The sequence below is a fragment of the Hemicordylus capensis genome, chromosome 3, assembly GCF_027244095.1.
Source record: "Hemicordylus capensis ecotype Gifberg chromosome 3, rHemCap1.1.pri, whole genome shotgun sequence".
In the NCBI taxonomy this organism is placed as follows: Eukaryota; Metazoa; Chordata; class Lepidosauria; order Squamata; family Cordylidae; genus Hemicordylus; species Hemicordylus capensis.
This window is the reverse complement of record NC_069659.1, coordinates 127011499-127038097: the sequence shown is the minus strand read 5'-3', so window position 1 is coordinate 127038097 and position 26599 is coordinate 127011499. Positions and strand designations below refer to the sequence as shown.

General features: G+C 45.2%; 1 protein-coding gene across 1 annotated transcript in view; it reads right to left on the bottom strand.

Moving 5' to 3' along the window:
• CRLF2 (cytokine receptor like factor 2) overlaps window positions 1-9313 on the bottom strand; it is a 29478-nt gene extending 20165 nt beyond the window's left edge. Inside the window, exons 1-3 of the mRNA XM_053304806.1 lie at window positions 9293-9313; window positions 8121-8211; window positions 5366-5489 (exon numbers count right to left, since the gene is read on the bottom strand). Coding sequence (XP_053160781.1) covers window positions 5366-5489; window positions 8121-8211; window positions 9293-9295 — 218 coding nt within the window. The 5' untranslated portion in view covers window positions 9296-9313. The remainder of the gene's footprint in view (window positions 1-5365; window positions 5490-8120; window positions 8212-9292) is intronic.
• Window positions 9314-26599: the final 17286 nt, after the last annotated feature.

Here is a 26599-nt window from a genome sequence, read left to right as displayed (position 1 = left end):
ACTCCTTGGGGATTCCCCAAATGCATTGTGCTCACCCTGCGGTGCATTGTGGGATATCCAGAGGCCGGAACACATTGTCCTGGCCTCCGGAGATTCATGCTGCTCCAAGTAGAGCAGATTGTGTGGGCAGGTAAGCTCACACAGCCTTCCCATCACCGGCCTGCCTGCCCGCCCATGTGAATAGCCTCAGCAGATCCACCCACCCCCAGCAACAATTGGGTTTGCATCTTTTGCAAAACTTTAGATAGCATACTGAGGATCTGGAAACATAATCCTTGGGGATTTTATAAGCTAAAAACTGAGGAAATCCCCTGCTTGCCAGCTGATTGTTCTGACTCAATTTTTCATTCATTGTGGTGATTACTTGCCCATGATTAGGATTTATCTGCATGAGCTTTCTTTGCAGAGATCATATATGCATTCATTGCTCTTCTTCTGATCCACACACTGCACTTCCTGTGCTGATAGTTTGCCCTCCTGATAAAGATATAATTGCATGCAGTAGAGAAAACCCACACAGAGGCAGAAGTGATGACAGCATAGATTTTGTTCACATCATGTCATTTCAATTCATAGAGGGGTACATACCCAATCTTCTGCTTCTCCAATCCAGTAAGGATTTCCCTTTACAAAAAAGGGGGGATCCCTAGCAACTAAAATGGGGTTGAAAAGGGTGGGGTGGGTGGGAGGTCACTTACTTACCAGATTCCCCTTTACAAGCCTCCTGAACTGGTCGAACTGGGCTGAACTGCTGGTTTGATCCAAACTGGGCCTGGTTCAGCTTGCACTCTCTTTTGGTGTGCCTCCCTTTTGGTGGGGCAGTCCAGTTCAAGCTTGAACCGGTCAAATCAGGCCAATTCAAACTGAACCAGGTTTGATTTGAAATCATTCTGCACAATCCGATTGTGCTCTTGAGAACAGGGGTGTCCTTAGAGAGCTGCAGCAGGGTGTAGGGCCTGGGACAAATCAGCCAGTGCAGGGGCTTCTTCCAGTTAATTTTAATAGCAGCCACAAGAGTGGGGCCCGAGCCATTGCCCTGCTTGTCCTGCCCTAAGGATAGCCCTGCTTGAGCAAGACCCCTGGTGTTACCTTGGGAAACTGCAGCTGTGTGGGCAGCTCAGAACCACCTGTGCTACTGCAAAATGTGGACAGTTGCAACCAAGTATTTTCAGTGAACTTGTTGAGGTGAAGCACGTTCCTAAATAAGGTAAGAAGAATATAGAATCCATCCAGTCCAGTATTCTGTTTCTAACAAGATATGGCTGCGCTTCCCCAAGCTTTCCTTGGATTACTGTAGCTTTCCCATGGTCATCCAGCCTGTGTGCCACTGAGTGAGGCCACACAGAGAAAGTGGGTGTCATGTGCCTCTCATGGGTCTCAGAATTGGAGCGAGGTGGCTGTGTTCACCATCTTCTCCCTTCTCCTGCAGCTGAGTCTCTCTGGGTTTCTTAGGCTGAGGTCTTCGAAGGCATCACCAGGTTCAGTAGCATTTCCCAGCCCTCTGCCTCTGACCCCTCATTATTGGCCCTCTTATCTTTTAAAAGGGCCTGACAGGCTGGACACTCCCGGTGGAGGGGAGACTCCTGGCTTGAGAGACTGTCCCCTCCTGCAGCAGCCCCTGTTCTCTGCCTGACTCTGGACTCCCAGTCCTACCTTCCAAATGCCCAGCTGGCTCATTTGCCAGCATACATCCCTCCCCCATAGCTGCACTTGTGATTAAGGATGTGTGGATAGGGCTGGTTTGAGGGCTCGCCTGGTTCAGCTTGAGGTCGAGCCAAAGCCCCCAGGCGAGCTCAGGGCTGGTTTGGGGTTCTAAATTAAAAAAAAAAAAAAACAAACACAAACCCTTACCACTGAGTCCAACAGCCTCCAGGAGGTGCTGCTGCAGCCACGGTAGAGATGGTATCCAAAGATAACCCCTCCCCCCAACGGGCCTCCCCCCTGAAATTCTATGGGCTGGTTCAGCCCATTTTGGGACTGTTTCTGCCCTTTCTGATGTGGCGGTGGCCATTTTAGAGGCCCCTGTGCATGAGCCCTGGTCATTTGTGTGGCCAGGTCATGACTTACCCGGGCAATACGTTTTTTTAAAAAAATCTATATGTTTAGAACTCTGAACTGGCTTGAATTTGAGCCAAGCTGGGGTTCTAGTTAAGGGGCACAAAACCGAACATGCCCGTCTGGTTCAAGTCCGGTTCAGACTTGAACCGAACTGGGCAAACCAGTTTTGTGCACACTCCTACTTGTGATAGCTGGCATGTTGGGGATCAGCTTCCTACCCTAGTGGTGAAGCTATGCACACCTGCTTTTCTTGGCACATATCTCTAATCCACAACAGTGGAAAGAGACAAACATTTTCACTCCCAGCGAGCCAGATGCCTTTGGGTGCTCATGGGCAGAACATGAAAGTGATGATCCTGTTACTTGTTCCCAGAATCATCCGATGTTCAGAGGTGTCTCCGCTTGTGAAGTCACATTTAGCTGAGGATTTGCAATCTGCTTTTCACTCAAATGAGTTCTCAAAGCAGAGAACAATATTTTAAAATACATTCTTCTTATATCTACGTGATGGAATATATTGCCGGGTGAAACATTTTTCTGCTGACTTCTTCCCACTTTGCATCATGCTCCTTTTCCTATTTTCTCCCTTGCCACTCTGACTCCCCTTTCATAGTTGGAAATAATGACAGGACTTCCCACCATTTCCTCACAGGAGGTGTTCTCACTCATATGCATTTGTACAAAGCAAAAAGTGAAGGCCAAAGTAATCTTCCGATTGCATGATTGGGACCTGCTTGCAAATAATGGCTGTACAGGGCCCCGATTCAATCCTGATCCAATGCAGTGTAGAAAGAATCTAACCCTTTCCCCCTACTGTCCCTATCTGGATTTTCCACCACCACTTTGTGGCTGCTTTTGACCTTTGCAGGGGGAAATGCCTATTGGTTCCAATGGGAGATTATTATTTTTTTCCCCTTTGTCAAATACCAGCCACAGGAAGGCTGTTGATACTGGAGGGGAGACATTTTCCTCCCTAACACTATCTTGTTGATGTGGATCAGGCTTGTCCATGTGCAGCCCCTTCCTTTGATCTGCAGGCTCGTCCATGTCCAGCCCTACCCTGTCCTCTAAGCCCAGGACTATCTTTGACCCTGCACAGGCGGTGCGGAGATTCCTGCCTGGGGTCTCCCTGTCTCCACTGCCACTGGCCCTGGAGCACAGCTGTGCTCCAAGCCAGCTGGGGCCTCACAGTGTGCTCTGCTCAGCTGCATGCAGTGGCAGCTCTGCCTGGGCTGATCTCCTCTCTGGGTCGCTCAGCTCCACCAGAGCCACCGCCACATGCAACTGCGCAGAGCATGCCATGGGGACTGGGTTGGAGTGCAGCTGCTGTGGTGGCGGAGCAACGCTTCAGGGCCAGTGGTGGTGGGGACAGGGAGACTCCAAGCAGGAGGCTCCACCCTGTCGCCATTTTGCCTCACCAGGGCCCAACACTGCCATTCATCCTCGGCCCCACATCCCCCTATGGCCAGCCTTGCCCATGCAACTGCTATTTACACTGGAAAAATCAAACATGCAGGCCCCATGGCTTGATCCTTACTATCCCATCCCATAATGGAACACCTCAGTGGTCTTTTGCTGTTTGAACAGAACAAGCAGGACAAAATGTGGCATTGACTCCCCAGCCTTGTTGCCTGCAAGGGATGTTCCTCTAAACTGTAAGAGTAGCAAGGAATCTGCCAGACCTCTCCCAAGTTAAGAGAGTCTGAGAAGGAGGGGAAGCTGTTGGAGCCTAGGCACTAGCATGGGATATTTCTCCACTCTTTCCTCAGCTTGGAGAAAGAGCAAGGAAACCTCCTTTGCTGGTCTCCACACTCAGAAGCTCTTCAGAATAAAAGCTCCTTACCTTGCAAGGCTTCCAGAGTCTGGGTACCAGCAAGGCAAAATGCTCTGGTTTTTTCCCAAGCCACCAGGACTGTGTGGAAATTTCCCTTGCTGGCTCCAAAGGCAGAGTAAGAACTTGCATTTACACTCTGCCTTCATGCAGAGGGGTTCCATACTTCATAGTCTTCTTCTTCTTCTTGTTTTGGGGGAATGTGGGCCCCTTAATGGGTCTCAGTGTTGAATGCAATATACTACACCGAGGTTCCCTAGATATTCAGAAACCTCCCTTCTGTTGGTTGGTGGTCCCATTTTGCTTCCATACCAGCAACACAGGGCAACTGACTTTGCTTTTAGAGGGAATCATGTTGACTCCTTTATAGTCCCTTCTCTGTAGGCTGGTTTGGATGATATTTCCTTGACCCATGCACTAAAAGGGGGATGCGTCAAGAGCACATCTATTGTGATGTCTTTCTCAGACATCCCAACACTCTCCTGGTGCATCCCTTTATCACATGGGGGTGTGGTGTTTGTCCAAATGGAAGCTCTACACCTGATCAAGATACTGGTTTAAACTAATAGTTGGGTTGCATGTAAAGCTGCTATTTAGATGAAAGGACCCACCCCACATGATAAAGAAACATGCCAAGAGGGCATGCTGATGTCTTCAAAAGACATCACAATTGAGCAAACTCTTGGTGTGTCCCTCCTTTAATCACATGGAAGAATTACTGAAAGTAGTCCCTTTGAAATTAAAAGGCATCACCTAATTTGCCCATTTAGTTTCCATGGGATTACTTTGAGTAATTTCCCTCTTCCTATCAGTCACTAATGCCTTAAAAAGCATTTGGTGAGGGAAAGGAGGTGAAAGAAAGAATATTTTACATGGAACAAAAAGAAGATTGGGTGCCAGGCACTACAGGAAAGTCCAACAGTAACAATTATCAAGTTTGCAATTTAGAAATGAAAGTTTGCAACTCTAAATCCCATTTAGCCTATAGGTTGATAAAAGCATTATGAACACAGAATTTTCAACAGGCAACACAAACATACTGTCTGGTTATGTGGCATAGAATAAAACAGGGCTGTACAACTTTAGCCTTCCAGCTGTTTTTTTGGACTACAACTCCCATCATCCTCCCCAGCCACAATGATCAATGGGGATGATGGGAGTTGTAGTCCAACAACTTCTGGAGTGCCAAAGTTGTGAAGCCGTGGAATAGACATTGATTCTGCATATCAGAAGAAATTCTTCAAGAAAACAAGCCTAATGCTCTCAGCAATGTTGGAGTTACACTTCCGTAAGTAAAAGAAGGCTTGTCATTATTTCCTACTTTAATTCCTTCTGGATACCAGAAAATGACAGGAGAGGGGAAAGGGAGGTAGAGGAGAAGAACACGTTTTATTTGGAGTATTGTTTCCTCTAATTTTAAGGAATTCAGTCATTCAAATTCAGAATCTCAAAGCTAGTACAATTGTTAATACTTACTTGTAACGCATTGTCACGTTCATGTCAGGAAAATTCTTCCTAGCTTCCCATGAGACCTCCATATGCTTGTTATTCAAATTTATTATTGTGTATTTTATCTGAGAGCCATTTTTATCTTCCAAATCTGAATAATTGTAATGAAAAAGAAAATATTGCATCTGTAAAATAACGTACTATTAGCGCAATCCCATTTAGTTCTCATAAATGTATACATTTTTGCCACACACTGTGCTAGTAAAACCAGAATATGTTTTCAGAATTCAACATTCTGTGCATGGAGCAAAGAGGAAAAACATAGAAGTGGATCCAAGGGGATGCATGGGGTTATCCATTGGTTTAGGAGCTCTGGAAACTCCCTTTCCCATCTCAGTGCTATGCCATGCCATTTGCCACTGTCAAAACTCATGGGAACTTTGTCATGGTTTTGGGGGGGGGTGACACAAAGAACTATGGCTGGAAAATAATCAATGAAGTCGAAATGCACATCCAGAAGAAATTGCACATGCCTGAGAGTTCTATTGTGCTCAACTACCATAGAAACATAAAGAGGTGACTTGCACGTCCCATATGCCATCACAAATCAAATACCACAGTTAGCAATAGCAATAGCACTTACATTTATATACCGCTCTATAGCCAGAGCTCTCTAAGCGGTTTACAATAATTTAGCATATTGCCCCCAACATTCTGGGTACTCATTTTACCGACCTCGAAAGGATGGAAGGCTGAGTCAACCTTGAGCCCCTGGTCAGGATCGAACTTGTAACCTTCTGGTTACAGGGTGGCAGTTTGACCACTGCGCCACCAGGGGCTCATCACCACAGTTAGAACAGTCATATGAGTTGTACCCAAAGAAAGTTAGTCATTAGGTCTTGAATGGAGTGCCACAGAGCTCTGTTTGAGCCCTGTGCTGTTAAATATTTTCTCAAATGTCTTGGAAGAGGGAGTAGAGGGGATGATGCCTATCAAATATGCAGATGACACGAACCTGAGCAGTTTGAATAGATCCTAAGGGGACACTTTAGAATCAAGATACATCTGATCTGGCTTCGATAGTGGATCAAAATCAACAAGATTAAGTTCAACTGAGTGAAACATAAAGCCCTGTATTTGGGTTAGGAAAACCAAAATGCACAACTACAGGATGGGGGAGACCAGATTTGACAGCAGTATATGTGAAAGGGACCTAGGGGACAACAAGTGGAATATGAGCCAACAGGACAATGCACCTGCTAAAGAGTCTAAAGCAATCTTCAGCTGCATTATCAGAGGTATATAGTGTCCAGATCACCAGAGGTAATTGTGCTACTCTATTCTGTGCTCGTCTGCCTTCTCTTGGAATCTTGACTCACATTGAAAGATGTTAATAAACTGGAATGGAATAAACTGGAAGAGGAGAGGAACGAAGATGGCAAGGAGTCTGGAAACCAAGTTCTGTGAGGAACTGTTGAAGGAGATGGGGAGATGTTTCACCTGGAGAATAGAAGTTCAGGGGAGAAATGGTTGCCATCTTCAAATAGCTGGAGGGCTGTCCCATTAAGGAGGAGCAGTTCTTTGTTGCTCCTGTGGACAAGACTAAAACCAATGGGTTCAAATTACAAGGAAGCCAATTTAGGTGAAAGGTTAGGAAGAATGTCCTCACTGTGAGAGCTGTTTGACAGAACAACAGTCTGCCTCATGCAGTGGTGGGCTGGAGGTTTTCAGAGAGTAGCTGGACAGTGTCAGGGTTGCTCTGCCAGTTTCCTGAACTGAGCCCAGAGTTGTATTAGATGACCTCCAAGGTCCCTTCCAACTCTAAAATTCTGTTATTCTAAGTCCCATTGAAATCAGTGCAACTTAAATCAATCACAATTAACTCAAGTCCCATTAATTTAAATGGGATGTAGTCATGACTGCCTTTTTATGGATACAACCCAATATTTTTCCATAGAGTCCGTTCACACATACAGCAGCTAATCATTAACTGCTAAGTGATCAAATCAATGATGCGAAATCAAGTGATATGCATACAAGTGTGACTCAGCCCCAGTTAGATCAAGCTTCTGTCTTTAAAAATTGTAAAGTTGACATGGTGAAGACTGAATGAAACAGAGATACGCATGAACCCCATATTGTAGATTAATGACAGAGGAAATTTGTTATACTGGATAATGTGCTGTGCAATTCAGGATATTATCCTTTCTGTAGAAATGTTTGCTTGTAAGTTCCCACCCTGCAAAACCCAAACAGATAAGAATGCATTTACCTTTAATCTAGTTCAGTAAAATTCTATTTTCATGTTACAGGTCTCTGATTTTGTTATTCCTTGTCACTTTTTCTACTGAATTCTGTCCAGAAAGTTTTAACTTCTCATTTGATAAGTTTAAGTCCTGCTTACTTGTCATTATGCTCTAAATCAGGGTAGGCTACCTTGTCTACATCATCATCCCCAGCTACAATAAATGGCAGCTGGGGATGATGGGAGTCATAGTTCAGCAACAGCTGAAGAGCTAAGGTTGACTACCAATCCCATTAATTATTAAATTAATATCCCATCTTTAATGCTACTCATATTCAATTCAATTACATTTTTAAAGACAGTCTAAACTCATAGTTGTAGTAGTGGTCAGAAAATCATTGTCATGTTGAAGATTAATACAAGAGCCAATTTTCATTAATGTTTTGCAAGTACAAACACTTGAATAAATAAAACCATTACAGAGTTGTTAATCATGGCATTTGTAACAAAGATTCATATCATCCCCCTTCAACTTACATTGTGCCCATGACAGAGAAGCCAACAGGTTGCTCCAGAGAAAGACGGCAGCATAGGCTTGAATATCCATCACCACACTCCGAAATATGGTCTATGATCAAATGATTATGAGTGTAAGTTACAGCAATACTTTTCTAGAACTAACTTTAACTACTGGGTATTTCTATTTTGTATCACACACCCCCAGAAATCTAGAGGAAATGACTATAGGAAACCTCTGTGATAGTGAGAACATGACAATAATATATCCTCATAAAGCTAAACGGTTGTTCATGTAGGCTCTCCTTTTTCCAAGTGGATGTGGCTCATCCTCAGAACTACAACCAGGAAGACGTCATCACTCAGTCATCCACATCATTTATTGGGTTGTATCCTGACCCTGCATGAGTGAAAGGAAGCTTGATTAGGGAAACTCCCCAACCCCTCCTTGCCAGAGCAGCCTCACAAAAAGGCTAACCTTGGGGAATAGCAGACCTGCCAATGCCAGAAGGGGATGGAATAGAGAATGCAGTGGGAGGGGGAATTCTGTTTAAACTGGGCAAAGGTAGGTACTTTCCTGGAATTGAAGCTGACAGGTATCAGAAACATTACTTTTTCCTACCTAATTCTTGTTATATTTTCACTGTCTAACTGGCCAATAAAAAACTATTGGGGGTTGAAGAGGATTAACATATTCCACAACTGATTTAAAATACTGAAGCCAAAGAGATATGCACAATATCTTTTGACCTTTCTACATGTTCACCATATGTAGCAGTAAAGTCATCTCTCCCCACATAAAACGTGGAGAAACTGAATCATACAAATATCTGGAGGCAGTGAGTTTAATGATAAGATGCTGTCAAATAAAATAGATGGAGATATGAGGGGAAAGTTGTAAATTTTGATTTAAATAAGAGATAGGTATCAGAAGAATGCAAAGCTATAGAAGAGCATGGTGATGTCTCACCCTCAGGTTCTGAGACGTTAATCACCCACTGCTATCTGAGCCCTCAGGTCTCTCAGGGTGCCGCTGTGCCACCTTTGCACCACTATTCTTCTGTCCTCATGTGGGATCTGAGAGAGAATAATGCCACTCAGGATAACCAACAAACAAGGATTTATTCTTGTTTGAACATAAATATAACACGTTGATCTTTATCACAGAGCTACTATCCAGCACATCTTCCTACCATTAACAGATCAAGTCTAACTCTCTCTCTGACTCAAACTGACCTTAACTGTCATAGACCTTCTCTCACCCAATCTGCATATGGAATTCGCACTGCCCAATCACCACAGTACTTTTGCTGCCTCCTTTACCTTCCATACAAAGTCTCCAATCATATATTTAATACACTAAGTTCATACATGGCAAGCCCCGCCCACACAGTGCTTTTCCAATTGGAGGTAACAGAACAGAAGCGCCCTGGTGGTTGGGCAGTGGGAATTCCATATGCAGATAGGGAAGAGGAGCAGGGAAGGGGCAAGGGGGTGAGTAAGTGGGGGCAAGGAAGTAAGTGAGTAGGGATGTGCATGGAACCGCGGAGGCGTGGTCTGACATTGGGGGGAGTGTCACTTTAAGGGCGGGGGGGTAGTACTTACTCCTCCCGCCACTCTTACCCCTCCGGCGCTCGACTTTAAGGTAATGTTTTTGGGGAGCCAGGGTTCCTCCCTGCCGCCCCGCCCCCATCGTTGGCTGCAAAGCTCCAGAGCAAGCAGAAGATGGCACCACGCATGTGCCCATCATGGTGCGTGTGCGCCTGTCACCGCTGCTGGCGCACGTGCACCGTATATGTCACACATGCGCACCAGCGACGGGCGTGCATCGCAACGGGCACATGCATGGTGCCAGCTTTTACTTGCTCTGGAGCTTTGCAGCCAATGATGTGCGCAGGGGTGGCAGGGAGGAACCCTGCCGTCCCAAAAACATTACCTTAAAGTCGAGCGCCGGAGGGGGAAGAGCAGCGGGAGGAGTAAGTACTACCCCCCCGCCCTTAAAGCGACACTCCCCCGCTGCCGGACCGCCGGACTGGCCGAATTCCGGTCCAGTCTGGAGGCCTTTTGCATGGCTTCGAACCGGTCCGGGCACACCACTATAAGTGAGCAGCAGCAAGGGGTTAGTGGGTGACTGAGTGGCAGTGAGGGAGGCGTGGAGCCGAGCGAGCAGCAGAAAGGGGGCAAGCATGCAAGTGGCAGCAAGGGGGCAAGTAAGCCAGCAAAGAGAGGGGGAGTGAGTGAGCGAGTGAGCAAAGGGAGTGAGTGAGTGAGCCAGTAAGCAAAGGGAGGGGGCAAGGAGAGCAAAAAAGTCCTAGTGCACAGATGCTCTGTGCAGGATAAGCTAGTTCTTAAGACATTTATTTATTTGTTTATTTATTTATTTATTTTATTTTTACACCTCCTGCTATGTACATCTCTAGGAGGTGTACAAAATTTGTACAGATTAAAATACATGAAACACAATAAAAACAATAGTATAAAACAGTTATAAAAACAAATTATTAAAATTATTAAAATTTTAATTAAAAGCTTGCGAGAACAGGAGAGTCTTGAGGGTCATCCTGAAAACAAATAGAGAAGGAGACACTCTTATTTAAGCAGGGAGCATATTCTAAAGCTCTGAGGCAGCCACAGAGAAAGCCTGGTCCTGGGTCGCCACCTAACAAGCTGGTGGCAACTGTAACTTGAGCCCTCCAGAAGATCGTAACAGGCAGCAGTGTTTTTGACAAAGGAGATGCTCTTTTAAACAGCCTGGATCCAAGTCATTAAGGGCTTTGTAGGTAATAACCAACACTTTGTATTTCACCCGGAAACATAATGGCAGCCAATGCAGTTCTTTTAAACTGGTGTTATGTGGTCCCTTCGTGTTGTCCCAGAGACCAATCTGGCTGCTGCATTTTATAACAATTGTCATTTCTGGACTACATACAATGGCAGCCCCACGTAGAGCACATTAGTAGTCAAGCCTGGAAGTTACCAGCATATGTACCACTGTTTTGTCTGTGTAGACAATACTGAGCTAGATAGACCAATGGTCTGACTCAGTATATGGCGGCTTCCTATGTTCCTGTGCCTCATCTCCCCACAGTCAGTACCTCTGTCTTATTTGGATTCAACCAGATTGTTATCCTTCATCTAGCCCATTACTACATCTAAGCAGGCATTTAGAGAAGATATGCCATTTCCTGATGAGGTAAACATGGAGAAGTAGATCTAGGTGTCATCGGCATATTAATAACACCCAGCACCAAACCTCCTGATAATCTCTCCCAGCGGGGTTCATGTAGGTGTTAAAGAGCATTGGAGACAGTATGGAGCCTTGTGGAACTCGACACTTATGTTCTCGCTTTGCAGAACAACAGTCTCCAGGCAATATCATCTGGAATCTACCAGAGAGGTAAGAGCGGAGCCACTGTAAAACAGTGCCACCCACCTCCACCTCCCTCAGGCAGTCCAGAAGGATACTATGGCCAATGGTATTGAAAGCTGCAGAGAGATCCAAAAGGATCAGCAGAGTCACACTCCCTCCATCAATAGCCAGTTGGATATCATACATCAGGTCGACCACGGCAGTCTCAACCTCTTAGCCCACTTTAAAGCCAGTTTGAAATGGGTCCATCATCCCAAACTGCTTAGAGCCACCACCCGTCACCTTGCCCAACCATGGAAGCTTAGAAACAGGTCTGTAGTTAACTAACTCTGAGGGATCCAGTGCAGTCTTCTTCAAAAGTGGTCTAATAATGGCCTCTTTAAGACAAGGAGGCGTCCTGCCCTCCCTCAGAGAAGCATTTATAATATTTACCAGACCCTCTCTGATAATATGATTATCAGATGAGATAAGCCGAGTCGGGCAAGGGTCAAGAGAACAGGTTGTAGGGTGCACTGTCTGAAGCAGTTTGTCCACTTCCTCAGGAGTCACAAACTGGAAATGATCCAATCTAATCCCATAAGAGGAGTTGCTGGACACCTCCACAGTAGACTCTGCAGTAACTGTGGAATCCAGCTCAGCCTGAATCTGAGAGATTTTATCGGCAAAAAAAAAAAATTAAAAATGTCACAGCAAGTGACCGATCAGTCACTCATGTGTGTTAGATCATCACTAACACACATCCTTCAGAAGCTACTGCAGGGAACCTATTGCAGAATAAATAAATGTCATCTTCCATAAGTAGATAAGATTCTTCAACCATGTGCAAGTGCAAAAATTGATGAAATATCACACAAGAGTAAATCTATTGTTTTAAATGGACTTACTCTTGTGTAACATAATTTGCACAACTTGCACGCACACAGTGTTACTGGACTGACATACCCTTGTGTGGTATGTCAGCCATTGTCTTTTATATTATATATATTATATATCTCCTTTTATATTAGCACAAGTAGCACAACAGAAGTAGATAGCTTTAAAAAGTTTGCCTTTAAATTTCATTCCCACTTGATTAAATTTTTCCGTCACTGATTAAAATTGGCTCCTAGTAATTCATCAATTAATGCCTTCATAACTAAAAATTACAGATTCAGCTGATTATGGCTGCAAGCTATGTATTTACCTGAAGGTATGCCTCTTTGAACACAATGAGACTTACTTCAAAGTCAACTTGCTTAGGACCAGTATTAATATTGCAACCCTAATAGAAGGTGTTTTAAGCTGAGATAAACAGTACCTACCAGGGGTATAGCTATAATTGAATGTATGTGTTCAAAGAACCTGCCCCTCTCCAGCTCCTGGGGGCCCCCAGCTCCACCTCTCCCACTCTGAGGGGCTACCGGGGAGGGTGCAAACACGGGGCCCCTCTCCCCTAGCTACGCCCTTGGTACCTACTGTAGCATGGTTCGTGACTGATTCAAACCTGCTCTATGTGAGATAAGAACTGAAAGAAGCTAAAGGAAACATCAGTGATCTCTGATAAGTGCATGTGTGCACCCCAATCATGTAGAAGATCTCCAGAAGACTCGAATTATGCTGATTGGTATGTTTGAAAGCAAAATAGGAAACTGATAAGCTGTTTTTTCATGGGGGAAACATATTCTCAAATAAAAACCAAATTACTGATATATGAAAAGCTGCATCAGCTAACGTAAGACTGAATCTGCTCTGCAAGTCTTCGGCTAAAAACATGGGCATGACGAAAAAATGCACATAAAGACACACCCTATTGTTCCTTGCGCTAACATTTTTCCATTTCATTACAATTAGATTTAGCACTATTATTATTATTATTACTACTACTACTACTACTACATTTTATATCCTGCTCTTCCTCCAAGGAGCCCAGAGCAGTGTACTACATTCTTAAGTTTCTCCTCACAATAACCCTGTGAAGTAGGTTAGGCTGAGAGAGAAGAGACTGGCCCAGAGTCATCTAGCAAGTATCATGACTGAATGGGGATTTGAACTTGGGTCTCCCCAGTCCTAGTCCAGCACTCTAACCACTACACCACGCTGACTTCGCATGAGTCAATACAAGCATGAGTATTCATGGAACAAGATTGTGTGCTGAGAGTCTTCCCTTCATTTTCCCATTTACTAAATTTTGTTGTCCACATTAGAGTTAATCTCTATCACAGTTTTTGAGCATATGTCCATTAGAGGGCTAACTATAGTACAAGTGTACAGTTGTTCACCATTCAAAAATATCACCAGATTATAGGAGTTAAAAACAGTGGCTGACATATTGTGCAAGAGTATGTCCAGCCTAGGAATCTTGCATTTGCCTAAGTTACCCAACTTGCTCAAACACAAAACCACTGTACATTATGTTGCACAAAAGTAAGCCAATTGAACATAATGGGCAGATTCTTGTGTAACACAAAGTACACACATTTTGTGTTTGTGCAGTTTACACAAATGCAGCATTACAAGGCTGGTGTACTCTTGATCAGTATGTCAGCCAGTTAAAACAGTCATCAAAAAATCTGGTTTAAAAGATGTGTTTTTTAGAGATCTCTTGAAGGCCATTTCATATATTGGCTGGGAGCATATTTCAGAGTTTGGGAATGGCTACAGGGAAGGTCTGACTCCAAGCTGCCATCAAATAAGCTGGCAGCAACTGCTGGTGGACATCTCCAAATCACCTTAACAAGTGGTTGGAATCATGTAGAAGAAGGCACACGCACTTAAATAACCTGGACCCGATCCATTTAGGGCTTTATACGTAATTACTAGCTCTTTGTATTCAACACAGAAGCATGCCAGAAGCCAGTGCAATGCTTTCAAAACATGTGCAACATGGTCTCTCTAAGCTGTCCCAGAGACCAACCTAGCTGCCACATGTTGTGTCAAATGCAGTTCAATGTAAGCAAGTGCAAAATTAATGCTTATTGGGTTTTTTAAAAACACCAACTTCACATGTACGTTGATAGGGACAGAGCTGTCAGTGAATGACTAGGAGAGAGATCTTGGGGGTCGTGGTGGACAGTTCATTGAAAGTGTCAATTCAGTGTGTGGCAGCTGTGAAAAGGGCAAATTCCACGCTAGGGATAATTAAGAAGGGGATTGAAAATAACTGCTAATATTATAATGCCCATTTACAAATCTATGGTGTGGCCACATTTGGTGCAGTTCTAGTCACTGTATCTTGACATTGTAGAACTGGAAAAGAGGGAAACCAAGTTTATCAGGGGCCTGGAGCATCTTCCTTATGAGGCAAGGCTACAGCATCTTGGGCATTTTAGTTTGGAAAAGAGGTGACTGGGGGGGGGGCATGATAGAGGTGTATAAGATTGTGCATGGAGTAGAGAGAGTGGACCTAGATAATTTTTTCTCCCTCTCTCACAACACTAGAACTGGGGTCATCCTAAGAAACTGAAGGCCAGGAAATTTAGGGCCAGTAAAATAGCACATAATAACAGCACATAATTTTCAGACAGCACATAATTAATCTATGGAATCTCTGCCACAGGATGTGGTGATGGCCACTAGCTTGGATAGCTTTAAAATGGGCTTAGACAAATTCATGGAGAACAAGTCTATCAATGGCTACTAGTCTGGTGGTTATAGGCCACTTCCAACCTCAGAGGCAAGATGCTTCTAAATATCAGTTGCAGGGGAGCAACAGCTGCAGAAAGGGCATGCCTGTGGGCTTCTCAGAGATATCTGATGGGCCACTGTGTGAAACAAGATGCTGAACTAGATAAGCCTTGGGCCTGATCCAACAAGGCTGTTCTTATGTTCTTATGGACTAGCCCCTTTAACTCTCGTTGACAGCTTCCATTCAGGCTGGATGAGAGTTTTAGAGGAGCAACTCTGGAATTGCAGACTCCCCACTCCCCCCGTCCTGCTTCTCTGGGCTATTCAAGAGCAGAGACTACCGTAAAACAAGGGACATGGTTTTACAAAGGGACAGGTGTCTGGCCTCCTGTTGTTTGGAGGTTGAAAACATTAGTAAAGATTTCTCCCCAGGAAATACTGGAGAGCTTTCACCTTAGCTCAGCTTAATGCGCTGCCATCAGCTGTACTGGAAGGGAGATACCTTCAAGTTCCTTATGCAAATCAGATTTGTCATCGCCAGGTGGGGGAGGTTGAAATTGTGAACCTTATAATATTATATTGCCAGTTTTATAGACATTCATTTTCTTTTTATAACCCCAATTTTAAAGAAATTTCCAGGCAGGTCAGATAAATTTTATACCTCTGGTCTTTCAGACTCTAACACAGGCATTACTCTTAACGTTGCAAAATTTTGCTCCAGGGCCTGCTCTGTTAGGAATCAGCTGGTTAAATCTGCAGTTTGATTCCCTGGGGAAATGTTGGTCTCTGAGTATTGATTTACTGTATCTGCGATATTGTAAATGGATGAGATACAGCGATGAGCTGTATTAGTTTTTCTGTAACTCTACATTTCCCCGCCCCATTTCTGTTTCTGCTTATTTTCTGGTCTTGGGCTGTAATAAACTTAATCTGAATCAGAATACAAAGGCAGCCCTACATAGAGCTCATTACAGTAGTCAAGCTTGGAGGTAAGCAGCATGTGCACCACTGTTTTAAGGTCATTCTTTTCCAGGAATGGCTGTAGTTGGCATATCAGCCAATGCACATAGAAAGTATTCCCGGCTGTTGTCTCAGTCTGATAAACCAGAGGGAGATTTAGAACCAGGAATTCTCCTGAACTGCATAGCTGTTCCTTCTGGGGGAGTGTAATCCTATCCAGGACAGGCAGTTCTATTCCATTTCTCCAGTTACAACCCCTTAAAATGAACACCTTTCTCTTGCTCAGCTTCAACTTCAATTTATTATCCCTCCTTCAGTTTATTATCTCAATTTATTATCCCTCCATTACTGTCTGTAGGCAGACATTTAGGGAAGCTATACCACGGCCTGATTATCACAGAGAAATAGATGTGGGTCTTATCAGCATAATGATAACACCCAGCTGCAAATCTACTGATCATCTCCCCCAGCAGTTTCATGTAGCTATTAAAAAGCATTGGAGACCAGATGGAGCCCTGAGGGACTCAGGACAATAGCTCCTGTTCTGAGGAGCAACAATCTCCCAGTGATACCATCTGGAATCTGCTGGAGAGATAGGAGCAGAATCACCACATGGCAGGGCCACCCACTTCCATCCACTTCAGGCAATTCAGAGAAATACCAGTGGCATAACCACTGTGGAGTGGGGCAGGTGGGGGAATGGGCTGTTCTGGGCTGCCCAAAACAGATGATATAGATAAATGATATAGATGATATAGATAAAGAGCCCCTGGTGGTGCAGTGGTAAAACTGCCGCCCTGTAACCAGAAGGTTACAAGTTCGATCCTGACCAGGGGCTCAAGGTTGACTCAGCCTTCCATCCTTCTGAGGTCGGTAAAATGAGTACCCAGAATGTTGGGGGCAATATGCTAAATCATTGTAAACCGCTTAGAGAGCTTCGGCTATAGAGCGGTATATAAATGTAAGTGCTATTGCTATTGCTATTGCTAAATGCCATGCCAGACTTGTAGATGCTATATTGCATCTGTATCATGTTGAACAAGGGTCAAGAGATATGTAGAACTCTGAAGAATTAGCCTTCTAAATACACACACGCATACAACAAATATTTATAAACCACTTTTCAACAAAAAGCTCCCAAAGTGGTTTACATAGATATAAATAGATAAATAAAATAAATGTGTTTTTAAAACAATTGGTTTCTATTTATATTGTAACAATGCTCAACTAGAAGCCTGACATTCTTACATTGTAAATCAATGGGGCTGTGCACTGTTTCTACATACAGAAACCTCTATAGAAAGAGCATGCTATTATAGTTACTATTATTTATTTATTTATTTATTTGATTTATATACCACAGTTCCAAAATGGCTCTGGGTGGTTTACAGCACGATAAAAACAATTAAAACAAGTTAACAGTTAAACTATGAAAACAGAATAAAACCAATTAAACAATTCAAACAGCTAAAAACCCTTGGAAATCAGGGCAGCAATTTAAAACAATTTGTCAATCATTTAAAAACCAAACCAAACAGAAAAGTCTTAAGGGCTCTCCGGAAGGCCAATAATCTATATTATTAATTCTCCAAGACGGGCCAAGCATGGGGACGTGGTAGAAAGGAGGCAATTGGCTGACAGAGTTTGCAAGCAGAAGCATCTGATTGGGCAGTGGGGATTCCATATGCAGATAGGGAGAAGGAGCCTGTGAGAGCAGAAGCACCATGGTGATTGGGCAGAGGGGATTCCATATGCAGATAGTGGGGAGGAGCCTGCGGCACTGTGGTGATTGGGCAGTGGGGATTCCCAATGCAGATAAGGAGGAGGAGCCTGTGATGGTTAAGGTCAGTTGGAATGCAACTGTTACTGGTCCGAAGATGTGCTTGATTGTAGGGAAGAGGAACCTCTCTATCTATCTATCTATCTATCTATCTATCTATCTATATGGATAGCAGCCAGGAGTCTGCAAAAAGACGGGTCATGAGGGAGGAAAGAGCCCCTTCAGGAGAAGGAGGCTGCTGTTGTGTGAATTAAATGAGGAAACAAGATGAACGAAATCTTTTAACTCAGGGAGAGAGGGAGAGAGAGAAAAACATGAAGGGAGGGGGAAGAAAGAGTGGGGAAGAGCGAGTGGAGGAGAGAGAAAGAGAAAAAGAAGGGAGGGGGAAGAGAGACAGAAGGAAGGGCAAGGGACTGGCCTGAGGGGAATGAGCGGCCATGGCAGCACTAGCAGCAAGGAAGGGCCCAGTCGACCACTGCTGCTGTTTGGGGCTACTGAGGACATTGGCAGAGGGAGGCAGGCAGGCAAGGGATGGGTCTGGGCCTGACAGCAGCCTGAGGGGAATGACCGGCCATGGTGGTGGCAGCAGCGAGGAATGGCCTGGCCAACCACTGCTGCTGCTCCTGTGGGGAGGAGCAGGAGTGGGGCTCGGGTGAGTGTGGGGAGGTCTCTGGGGATAGGGGGTTGCAGCTTGGCCAATAGGGAGCAGCAATGCTGCAGCCACGACCAAGAAGAGTGAGGGGGATGGAAGCAATGGGATGGAGGAGGAGGAGGAGCAGGAGTGCAGCTCAGGTGAGGGTGAGGAGATCTCTGAGGTGAGGGGAGCTATCAAGTGCTAATGCACAGATGCTCTAGAGCAGGCATCCCCAAACTGCGGCCCTCCAGATGTTACTGAACTACAACTTCCAGCATACCCAGCCACCAAAAATTGTGTCTAGGGATGCTGGGAGTTGTAGTTCAGCAACATCTGGAGGGCAGCAGTTTGGGGATGCCTGCTCTAGAGCATGCAAGAGTTCCAGCATTGAAGCAAAGAGAAATAATGGTGGTGGTCAGGATGCAGAGGTGGAGGGCTGGCAGGCGAAACCCCTCCGGCCGGAAGAGGTGGGTGGATGATGGGCGAAGCCCCGCCGACCAGGAAGAGGAGGCGGTGGTGGGGAGAAATAATGGCGGTGGTGAGGAGGTGGGCAAACGGCCGGAAGGAGGAGGTGGGAGGCGGCGGCAAGATGGCCTGGCCCTGGCCTGCCCAATGGGGAGAGAGCTGCGGGGGGAGAGCGAGCGAGCAAGCTGCGGGGGGGGGAGAGCGAGCGAGCGAGCTGCGGGGGGGGGGGAGAGCGAGCGAACGAGCTGCGGGGGGAGAGCGAGCGAACGAGCTGCGGGGGGAGAGCGAGCGAACGAGCTGCGGGGGGAGAGCGAGCGAACGAGCTGCGGGGGGAGAGCGAGCGAACGAGCTGCGGGGGGAGAGCGAGCGAACGAGCTGCGGGGGGAGAGCGAGCGAACGAGCTGCGGGGGGAGAGCGAGCGAACGAGCTGCGGGGGGAGAGCGAGCGAACGAGCTGCGGGGGGGAGAGCGAGCGAGCAAGCGAGCTGCGGGGGGGAGAGCGAGCGAGCAAGCGAGCTGCGGGGGGAGAGCGAGCGAGCGAGCGAGCTGCGGGGGGGAAGCGAGCGAGCGAGCTGCGGGGGGAGAGCGAGCGAGCGAGCTGCGGGGGGAGAGCGAGCGAGCGAGCTGCGGGGGGAGAGCGAGCGAGCGAGCTGCGGGGGGGAGAGCGAGCGAACGAGCTGCGGGGGGAGAGCGAGCGAACAAGCTGCGGGGGGAGAGCGAGCGAACGAGCTGCGGGGGGAGAGCGAGCGAACGAGCTGCGGGGGGAGAGCGAGCGAGCAAGCGAGCTGCGGGGGGGAAAGCGAGCGAGCGAGCTGCGGGGGGGAGAGCGAGCGAGCGAGCGAGCTGCAGGGGGATGCCACAGGCTCAGTGCACAACTGCACAGATGCTCTTTGCAGGGTCAGCTAGTGAATTCAAATTACAGATTTCTGCTGGGAGTGCATTCCACAGCCCAGGAGCAGCTGCAGAGAAGGCCCGCCTCTGCGTCACCACCAAACGAACCAGTGCTAACTGGAAACAGACCTCCTCACAGGACCTTAACATTCAATGGGGTTCATGTACAAGAAGGCGCTCTCTTAGATAACTCGGACCTAAGCCGTTCAGGGCTTTAAAGGTAATAACAAGCACTTTGTATTTTGCCCGGAAACATATTGGCAGCCAGTGTACCTGTTTCAAAACAGGCATTATATGGTCTCTCCGGGTTGCCCCAGAGACCAGTCTGGCTGATGCATTCTGAACTAACTGAAGTTTCCGGACTACGTACAAAGGCAGCCCCGCGTAGAACACATTGCAGTAGTTGAGCTGGGAGGTTACCAGCTGATGCACCACTGTTTTGAGATCATCCTCTTCAAGGAATGGGTGCAGCTTTCAAATCAGCCAAAGTTGACTGTAAGCGCTCCTGGCCATGGCCTCCACCTGAGATTCCAGGATGAGGCCTGGGACCAGGAGTACTCCCAAGCTGTGCACCTGCTCCTCCTGGGTGTATGTAACCCCATCCAGCACAGGAAGATCTAACTCACCCCTCAGATTCTGAGCCCCCACAATGAGCACCTTCGTCTTGCTTGGATTCAGCTTCAATTTGTTCCCCCTCATCCAGCCCATTACTGTCTGTAGACAGGCACTTAGAGAATGAGTGCCATTTCCTGAAGATGAAAAGGAGAAGTAGATTTGGGTGTGCCAACCAAGCACACATCAGGCCAACCAAGGCTGTCTCAACCCCATAGCCAGTTCTAAAGCCAGTTTGAAATGGGTCTAGATAATCTAGCAATTTTTTGATTGCCTAAGGATATGGTGCCAATTATAGCTAGAGGTTTGAGAAAGCTATAAGCTTGCAACAGACTGGAGTCCTGTTGAGACAGATAGGGCCAGCGGAGTTGAAAAACCTCTGCAAATGACTGCCTATTAGGGGTATATGAACCAGTTCGGTTCTAACCCCAGGTCGAATCGAACTGGCACAGTTTGAGTGATCCGAATTTGAACTAAACCAGCCCCCCAAAAGTGGGTGCCAGTCTGATTTTGGACCAGACCAGCCCCAGTTTGAACTCGATCAGTTCAGACTGATTCATGGGTCTACATGTAAAGGGGAATACAGTGAAGATTCCCCTTTATGAGTAAAGGGGCTGAGAGGCTTCAGGGTACTGAAGGGGAGTCAGGGCTACTTACTACAATGGTTGGCAGAGGTTTGCGCCTCTGCACATGTGTGGAGGCCCAAACCAGGCCAGAGAAGGCCCCAACCAGGCCGTAGCTGGCCTGAGTTTCCCTGGAGGAGACTGGCAGGACTCAGGGGGAGCTGACACCACCCCCAATGCAAACACCAACGCCAATGCCAAATATTGCAGTAAGAAGCCCTGACTTTCCTCCCACACCTCTTAGTTCTAGGAACCCCCCTTGCCCCTTTACTCACCGGAGGCGGATTCCCCTTTATGAGTAGGCCCCCGAACCAGTCCACAAACTGGTTCAGTTCAGTTTGGCAGTCAAAACGGATCAGGTCTGGTTGAGCAGAACCGGAACTGAATCAGCCTGGCCAGTTCCATGCACATCCCTACAGGCTGTCTAAAAATCTGGGCATGTAGATTGGTCAACAGGAATTATGTCTGGGGAGATTGGAAGGAGGCCCTCAACATTTCAGCAAGAGGACTAGATAGAGGGCTAGAGGGCCTCTGCAGGATTTGAGAAGGGTCATGTGGATCATTCATTGGGAGATACTGATTTTAGGAAGAGAATTGAAGATAGTGTCAGAGCTAAAGAAGGCAGGGTAGACAGAAAGAGTGATTCAACTGGGAGCTGAGTAGTTTATATCTCTAGACATAGTAACAACAACAACAACAAATATTTATATACCGCTTTTCAACAAATGTTTCCATAGTAAATAATATTCTTTGGCCACTGTTGGTTTTCCTAATATTCTTCACCTGGGCAGGTCGGGGCGGGGAAGGAGAATGTGCAAGGGAATTATTTTCCAATTCACAAAAACTCACCTCATTAATTTCTTGACACAAGAAAAAATCACATATCCATAGATGGTTATGACTAGCAGCCTCCAGAAAATCTTAAGGAGTATACTCAAGAAAAAAAATGAATTGAGACTTCTATTTTTGTTTTTTGTTTTTTACAGTATGCACAAGCAGCTGATAGAATCTATTTAATTTTATCACCATTTATGAACAAAAAACAATGTCCCTCATTATCTTGATAAATCTTACTTTCTGTAGGCTAGAGTAGAAACCTGTTGATTTGCAATTATAAAGGCACCTGAGCAGTTGAAAATTATTTTGCAAACCAAAAGGAAGAGTCATTAACACTATCAACCCCTCTTGTGTCTCTCCTTTCATTCAGTAAGGCCTGTTGCTGAATTAAGCATAAGGTAAATGTAAAATGTGCCGTCAAGTCAATTTCAACTCCTGGCACCTACAGAGCCCTGTGGTTTTCTTTTGGTAGAATATAGGAGGGTTTTACCATTGCCTCCTCCCATGCAGAATGAGATGATGCCTTTCAGCATCTTTCTATATTCCTGCTACCCGGGGATTCAAACCAGCAACCTTCTACTTGTTAGTCAAGCATTGCCTCACTGAGCCATTAGGTGGCTACTGAATTAAGCATACGTACATACTAAGCACATAATGAATGTAAGGCTGCATTCCACTCTGCATGAAACTAAGTATGTCCCCTGTTGTTGAGCATGTGCAGAGTTATAAGCCTGTTCATAAACTTGTTTATAAAATTAAACCAATTTGATCAGCTGCTTGTGGAGTGATTGTCTTGCCTTTTAATAGAAAACAAGCAATAGTCCAATAAATTTCAGTTTTTTCTATCCCCCTCAGCCATGACGATTGGTGACTACTTTGATTTTTCTTCATTTTTCCTTCTGAATAAGGATCATTCTGTGTGTGCGCGGGGGGGGGGGGGCGGTATTTCTGGAAAGTTGGCTGCTGCAATGAAGAAAAAGACCCTCATGTGAAATTTGGAAAATATTTAAAAGTTCAGTAGAAATTCCTTGGGGTTTTGACCCCCTCATATTCTTGCTCTGAAAAAATTTGGAGAATATTTGGGGGGCACATTCTCCTCACATCTACTTGCATCCCTTTGGGAAGAGAGTTCACCAAGAAAGGGAGCCATTGGTGGCCTGGATGAAGGCTAGCAAGCAAAGAGAGAACCAAAATGAAAACTGCAGTACTTCAAACAACCCTTTGAAGACAGCGGGTGAGCTGAACAGAACCTTGAAAGCTAAGGATCCACTCCAACTGATAGAAGGCAGCCTGAAGCTCTTAAAGGAACATTTGTATTGTGGCATAATGTGAGCTGCACTGGAGAGAAGAAGCATTACGGGAACTGGTTATAGGTTTGGACAGGGAATTCCACTAGTTTAGCTACATCTCGTACCTTAGTAACCCCATGATAAATAAGTGACAAAGCTTTATTTATTTTAGAACCGTTTCTTTATTCATTCAGCAAATATACCATCAAACATGATCTTTTAATAAATAATAATAATGTAAGCATCTAACAAGTCTCTGAGTTAGAGTTTACATTCTTATAAAGCCTTAGTCTATTAAGGGGAAAGGGACAGGTTTCTTCCATTTTCACTGAGATGAGTGGGGTGGGGGCATGTTGGAGGTGATAAGTAGTTCAAAAGGAAACAAAATAACCTCTAGACATGGCAAGTGAAGGGAGGATATTTATAGTCCAATCCACTACAAGGGTGCAGATCTTGCATTATAATCCATCTTAATTTTTTTTAATATTTCTCTGTGTAAACCACCCTGAGCCATTAGTTGGAAATGCAGAATAGAAATCAAATCAAATAAATAAATAAATAAATAATGACACACAGGTGTGTTATATGACAGGTGGTCACTGAGGCATCTACCATACACAGAAGACAATAAAGTTCAAGGGGAAAAAGAGACTCGGTTTTCAACTTCAGCTTTCTACTTCAAGCTTAAATACAATGTGGATTGTGCTATTTCCTGGAGTGTGTGTGGGAGGGTCATGTGTAGGTAACATTAGGCATGAACTTGTGGTGTGGGCTAACAGGAAGGAAAAAGAAGTAAGAAATCAGTGGCAACTGTAAGGATGAATTGCTCATCAAGCTTAGTTGCAGCCTTTCTCACTTCATTTTACAAATATTCCCTCCCACAGACCCCTAGAGATATGAAACTGCTTGCTACTCTTTCCTCAGTTCTGTGGAAAAATTGACGGAGAAGCTACAGCTTCAGTAAGCGTCGCTGAACTTCTCACTCTTTTCATCTTTGTCACCGGGTGCTTTGATTCCTCTTCATCTCTGCATCTGCTCCTGCAGTACCATCCGGAGTGTCAGTCCCTACAAGTCTCTTTTTATCACTTCTGAGTCATTCCCAGCTGCGAGTAAGTGACAATAAGTCAATTAAGAGGCTTTTCACATCAGCGCCTCCTTTTGATCTGAAGGATCTTGTAATATTTCTGAATAGGATGAAAAAGAAAAGACAGAAAGGAAGGAGTCTGTAAACGCCTATAAAATCCCTGGAAGTTAAGTCAACACGGTAGATCCAGGGAAGGTGTATTTTTTGTTAAAATGACACGGGTAGCATATTGTTGGGGCGTTTATCTCTGCAGGGATGGAGATGGAAAGCAGAAACCAAAATTTGAAAATTATAATCACATCTGGAAATCAGGCCAGTATTGTTGAGGGGTGTCAGGAGCAGCAGAAAGAGGAAAACTGGTCTTGTAGTAGCAAGCATGACTTGTCCCCTTAGCTAAGCAGGGTCTGCCCTGGTTGCATATGAATGGGAGACTTGATGTGTGAGCGCTGTAAGATATTCCTCTCAGGGGATGGAGCCACTCTGAGAAGAGCAGAAGGTTCCAAGTTCCCTCCCTGGCATCTCCAACATAGGACAAGATTTATTTATTTTTAATAGGACAAGATTTTTTTTATTGAACCAACAAACTACCAAAGCATACAGTACGTTGCCAAAGCACAATTATATACAAAGTAGTTGTTTGTACATCATATATCTACAGATTTACACACAAGGATTTGGAGACCCACAGGGTTATAAAGTATATGCAGGCAGTACTGTACCTCGGGGGCTGAGAGAGATTCCTGCCTGCAACCTTGGAGAAGCTGCTGCCAGTCTGTGTAGACAATACTGAGCTAGATAGACCTATGGTCTGACTCAGTATATGGCAGCTTCCTATGTTCCTAGGAACTAAACCAGAATATCTGGCTTAAGGACATCTTGAGGACAGCTAACGAGACTATCTTGAGGACAACTAGCTCCCTATTATAAACAAGAATCAAGGCTGCTTCTTATTTTTCTGTGTTTAACAGGGAAGAACACTGTTCATGAAAGAGTGAGTCTTATCCAATTCACTCTTATCCAATTCACCATTAATTTATATTTTTTTAAAATTCATACCCCACTTAATCTATTATGGAAAGATACAAAGGGGATGATGTTTCGTCTTTTTCTCCCAGATAAGAGTATCCAAAGTATCGCAGAGCTCTGTCTCTGGCCCATTGTAATGCTTTATGCACTGCAGTGTTGGAAGGAAGGTACGAAGGAATTCCATATGAAGAGTGGCTTCCACTGCATCCTATTTTTTTTAAAGAGAGCACATGCATCCAGAGACCTACTGCAATGCACCTGTTAGCAGAAACAACACTCCTACTTCATTGCCTTCCTCCTTAATACACCCTGAAGTGGCAGTGGTGGCGGCAATGGTGCCACAGGATAAGTGAAGAAGCAAATACTTCTCTCTTCTCTATCCTCTGTTTGCTCCAGAGTGGTAGCAGAAGCGTCAATGCTTTCTTTCAGCATTGATGCTTCTGCTACCACTCTGGAGCAAACAGAGGATAAGAAATATTACCCTCTTCATTTATCCTGTGGCACCATGGCCGCATCCAGAAAGAGGGGAACAATTGCTTCCCCTCCTTTGCAGACTCTCTGTCAGTCATGACATTGCCATGGCTATAGAAAAACAGGCTTAGCCAAAGAAGATACTTTCTTTCTTCAGACCACCAGTAAAGGCTAGTCTGCCTAATGCAGCTGTCCAATTGATGTGCACTTCAGTAGTTGCTAGTAAAAATATGTTGTAGATTGCACACTAATTCTCCTGCGTTGCAGTTTGCTTTTATGATGGTTGGGGTCGGGGGACATCTTGGCAGAAGTCATCCCACTGGCTAAAGCAGGATGGCTTCCATATGTAGTAGTTTTTTATTTGCTTTCTAACAGACTATCATATGCAAGTATAGGAAAATGTCCAGGAGGGGGGAAATGCATTCTGCTTATTCACAATGATTTATATAATCAGCTTAGTCAAATCAAAAACACAAGGTGATAAAAACAATACTGAGGAATTATTCAACCTTATTGGCTGGGAAACCTCCTTGGGATGAAAAGATAAGAGGTCTCTCTCTCTCTCTCTCTCTCTCTCTCCAGTTTTCAGGTTCCACAAAGTCTGTTTTATAAAGGCCTGGTAGATATTATAAATGCGTCTCTGAGGGAAGGCAGGATGCCTCCTTGTCTTAAGGAGGCAATTATTAGACCACTTCTAAAGAAGCCTACCTTAGATCCCTCAGTTGAGCAACTACAGGCCTGTTTCCAACCTTCCGTGGCTGGGCAAGGTAATTGAGAGGGTGGTGGCCCCTCCCAGCTCCAGGCAGTCGTGGAGGAAACGGATTATCTTGACCCATTTCAAACTGGCTTTCAGGCA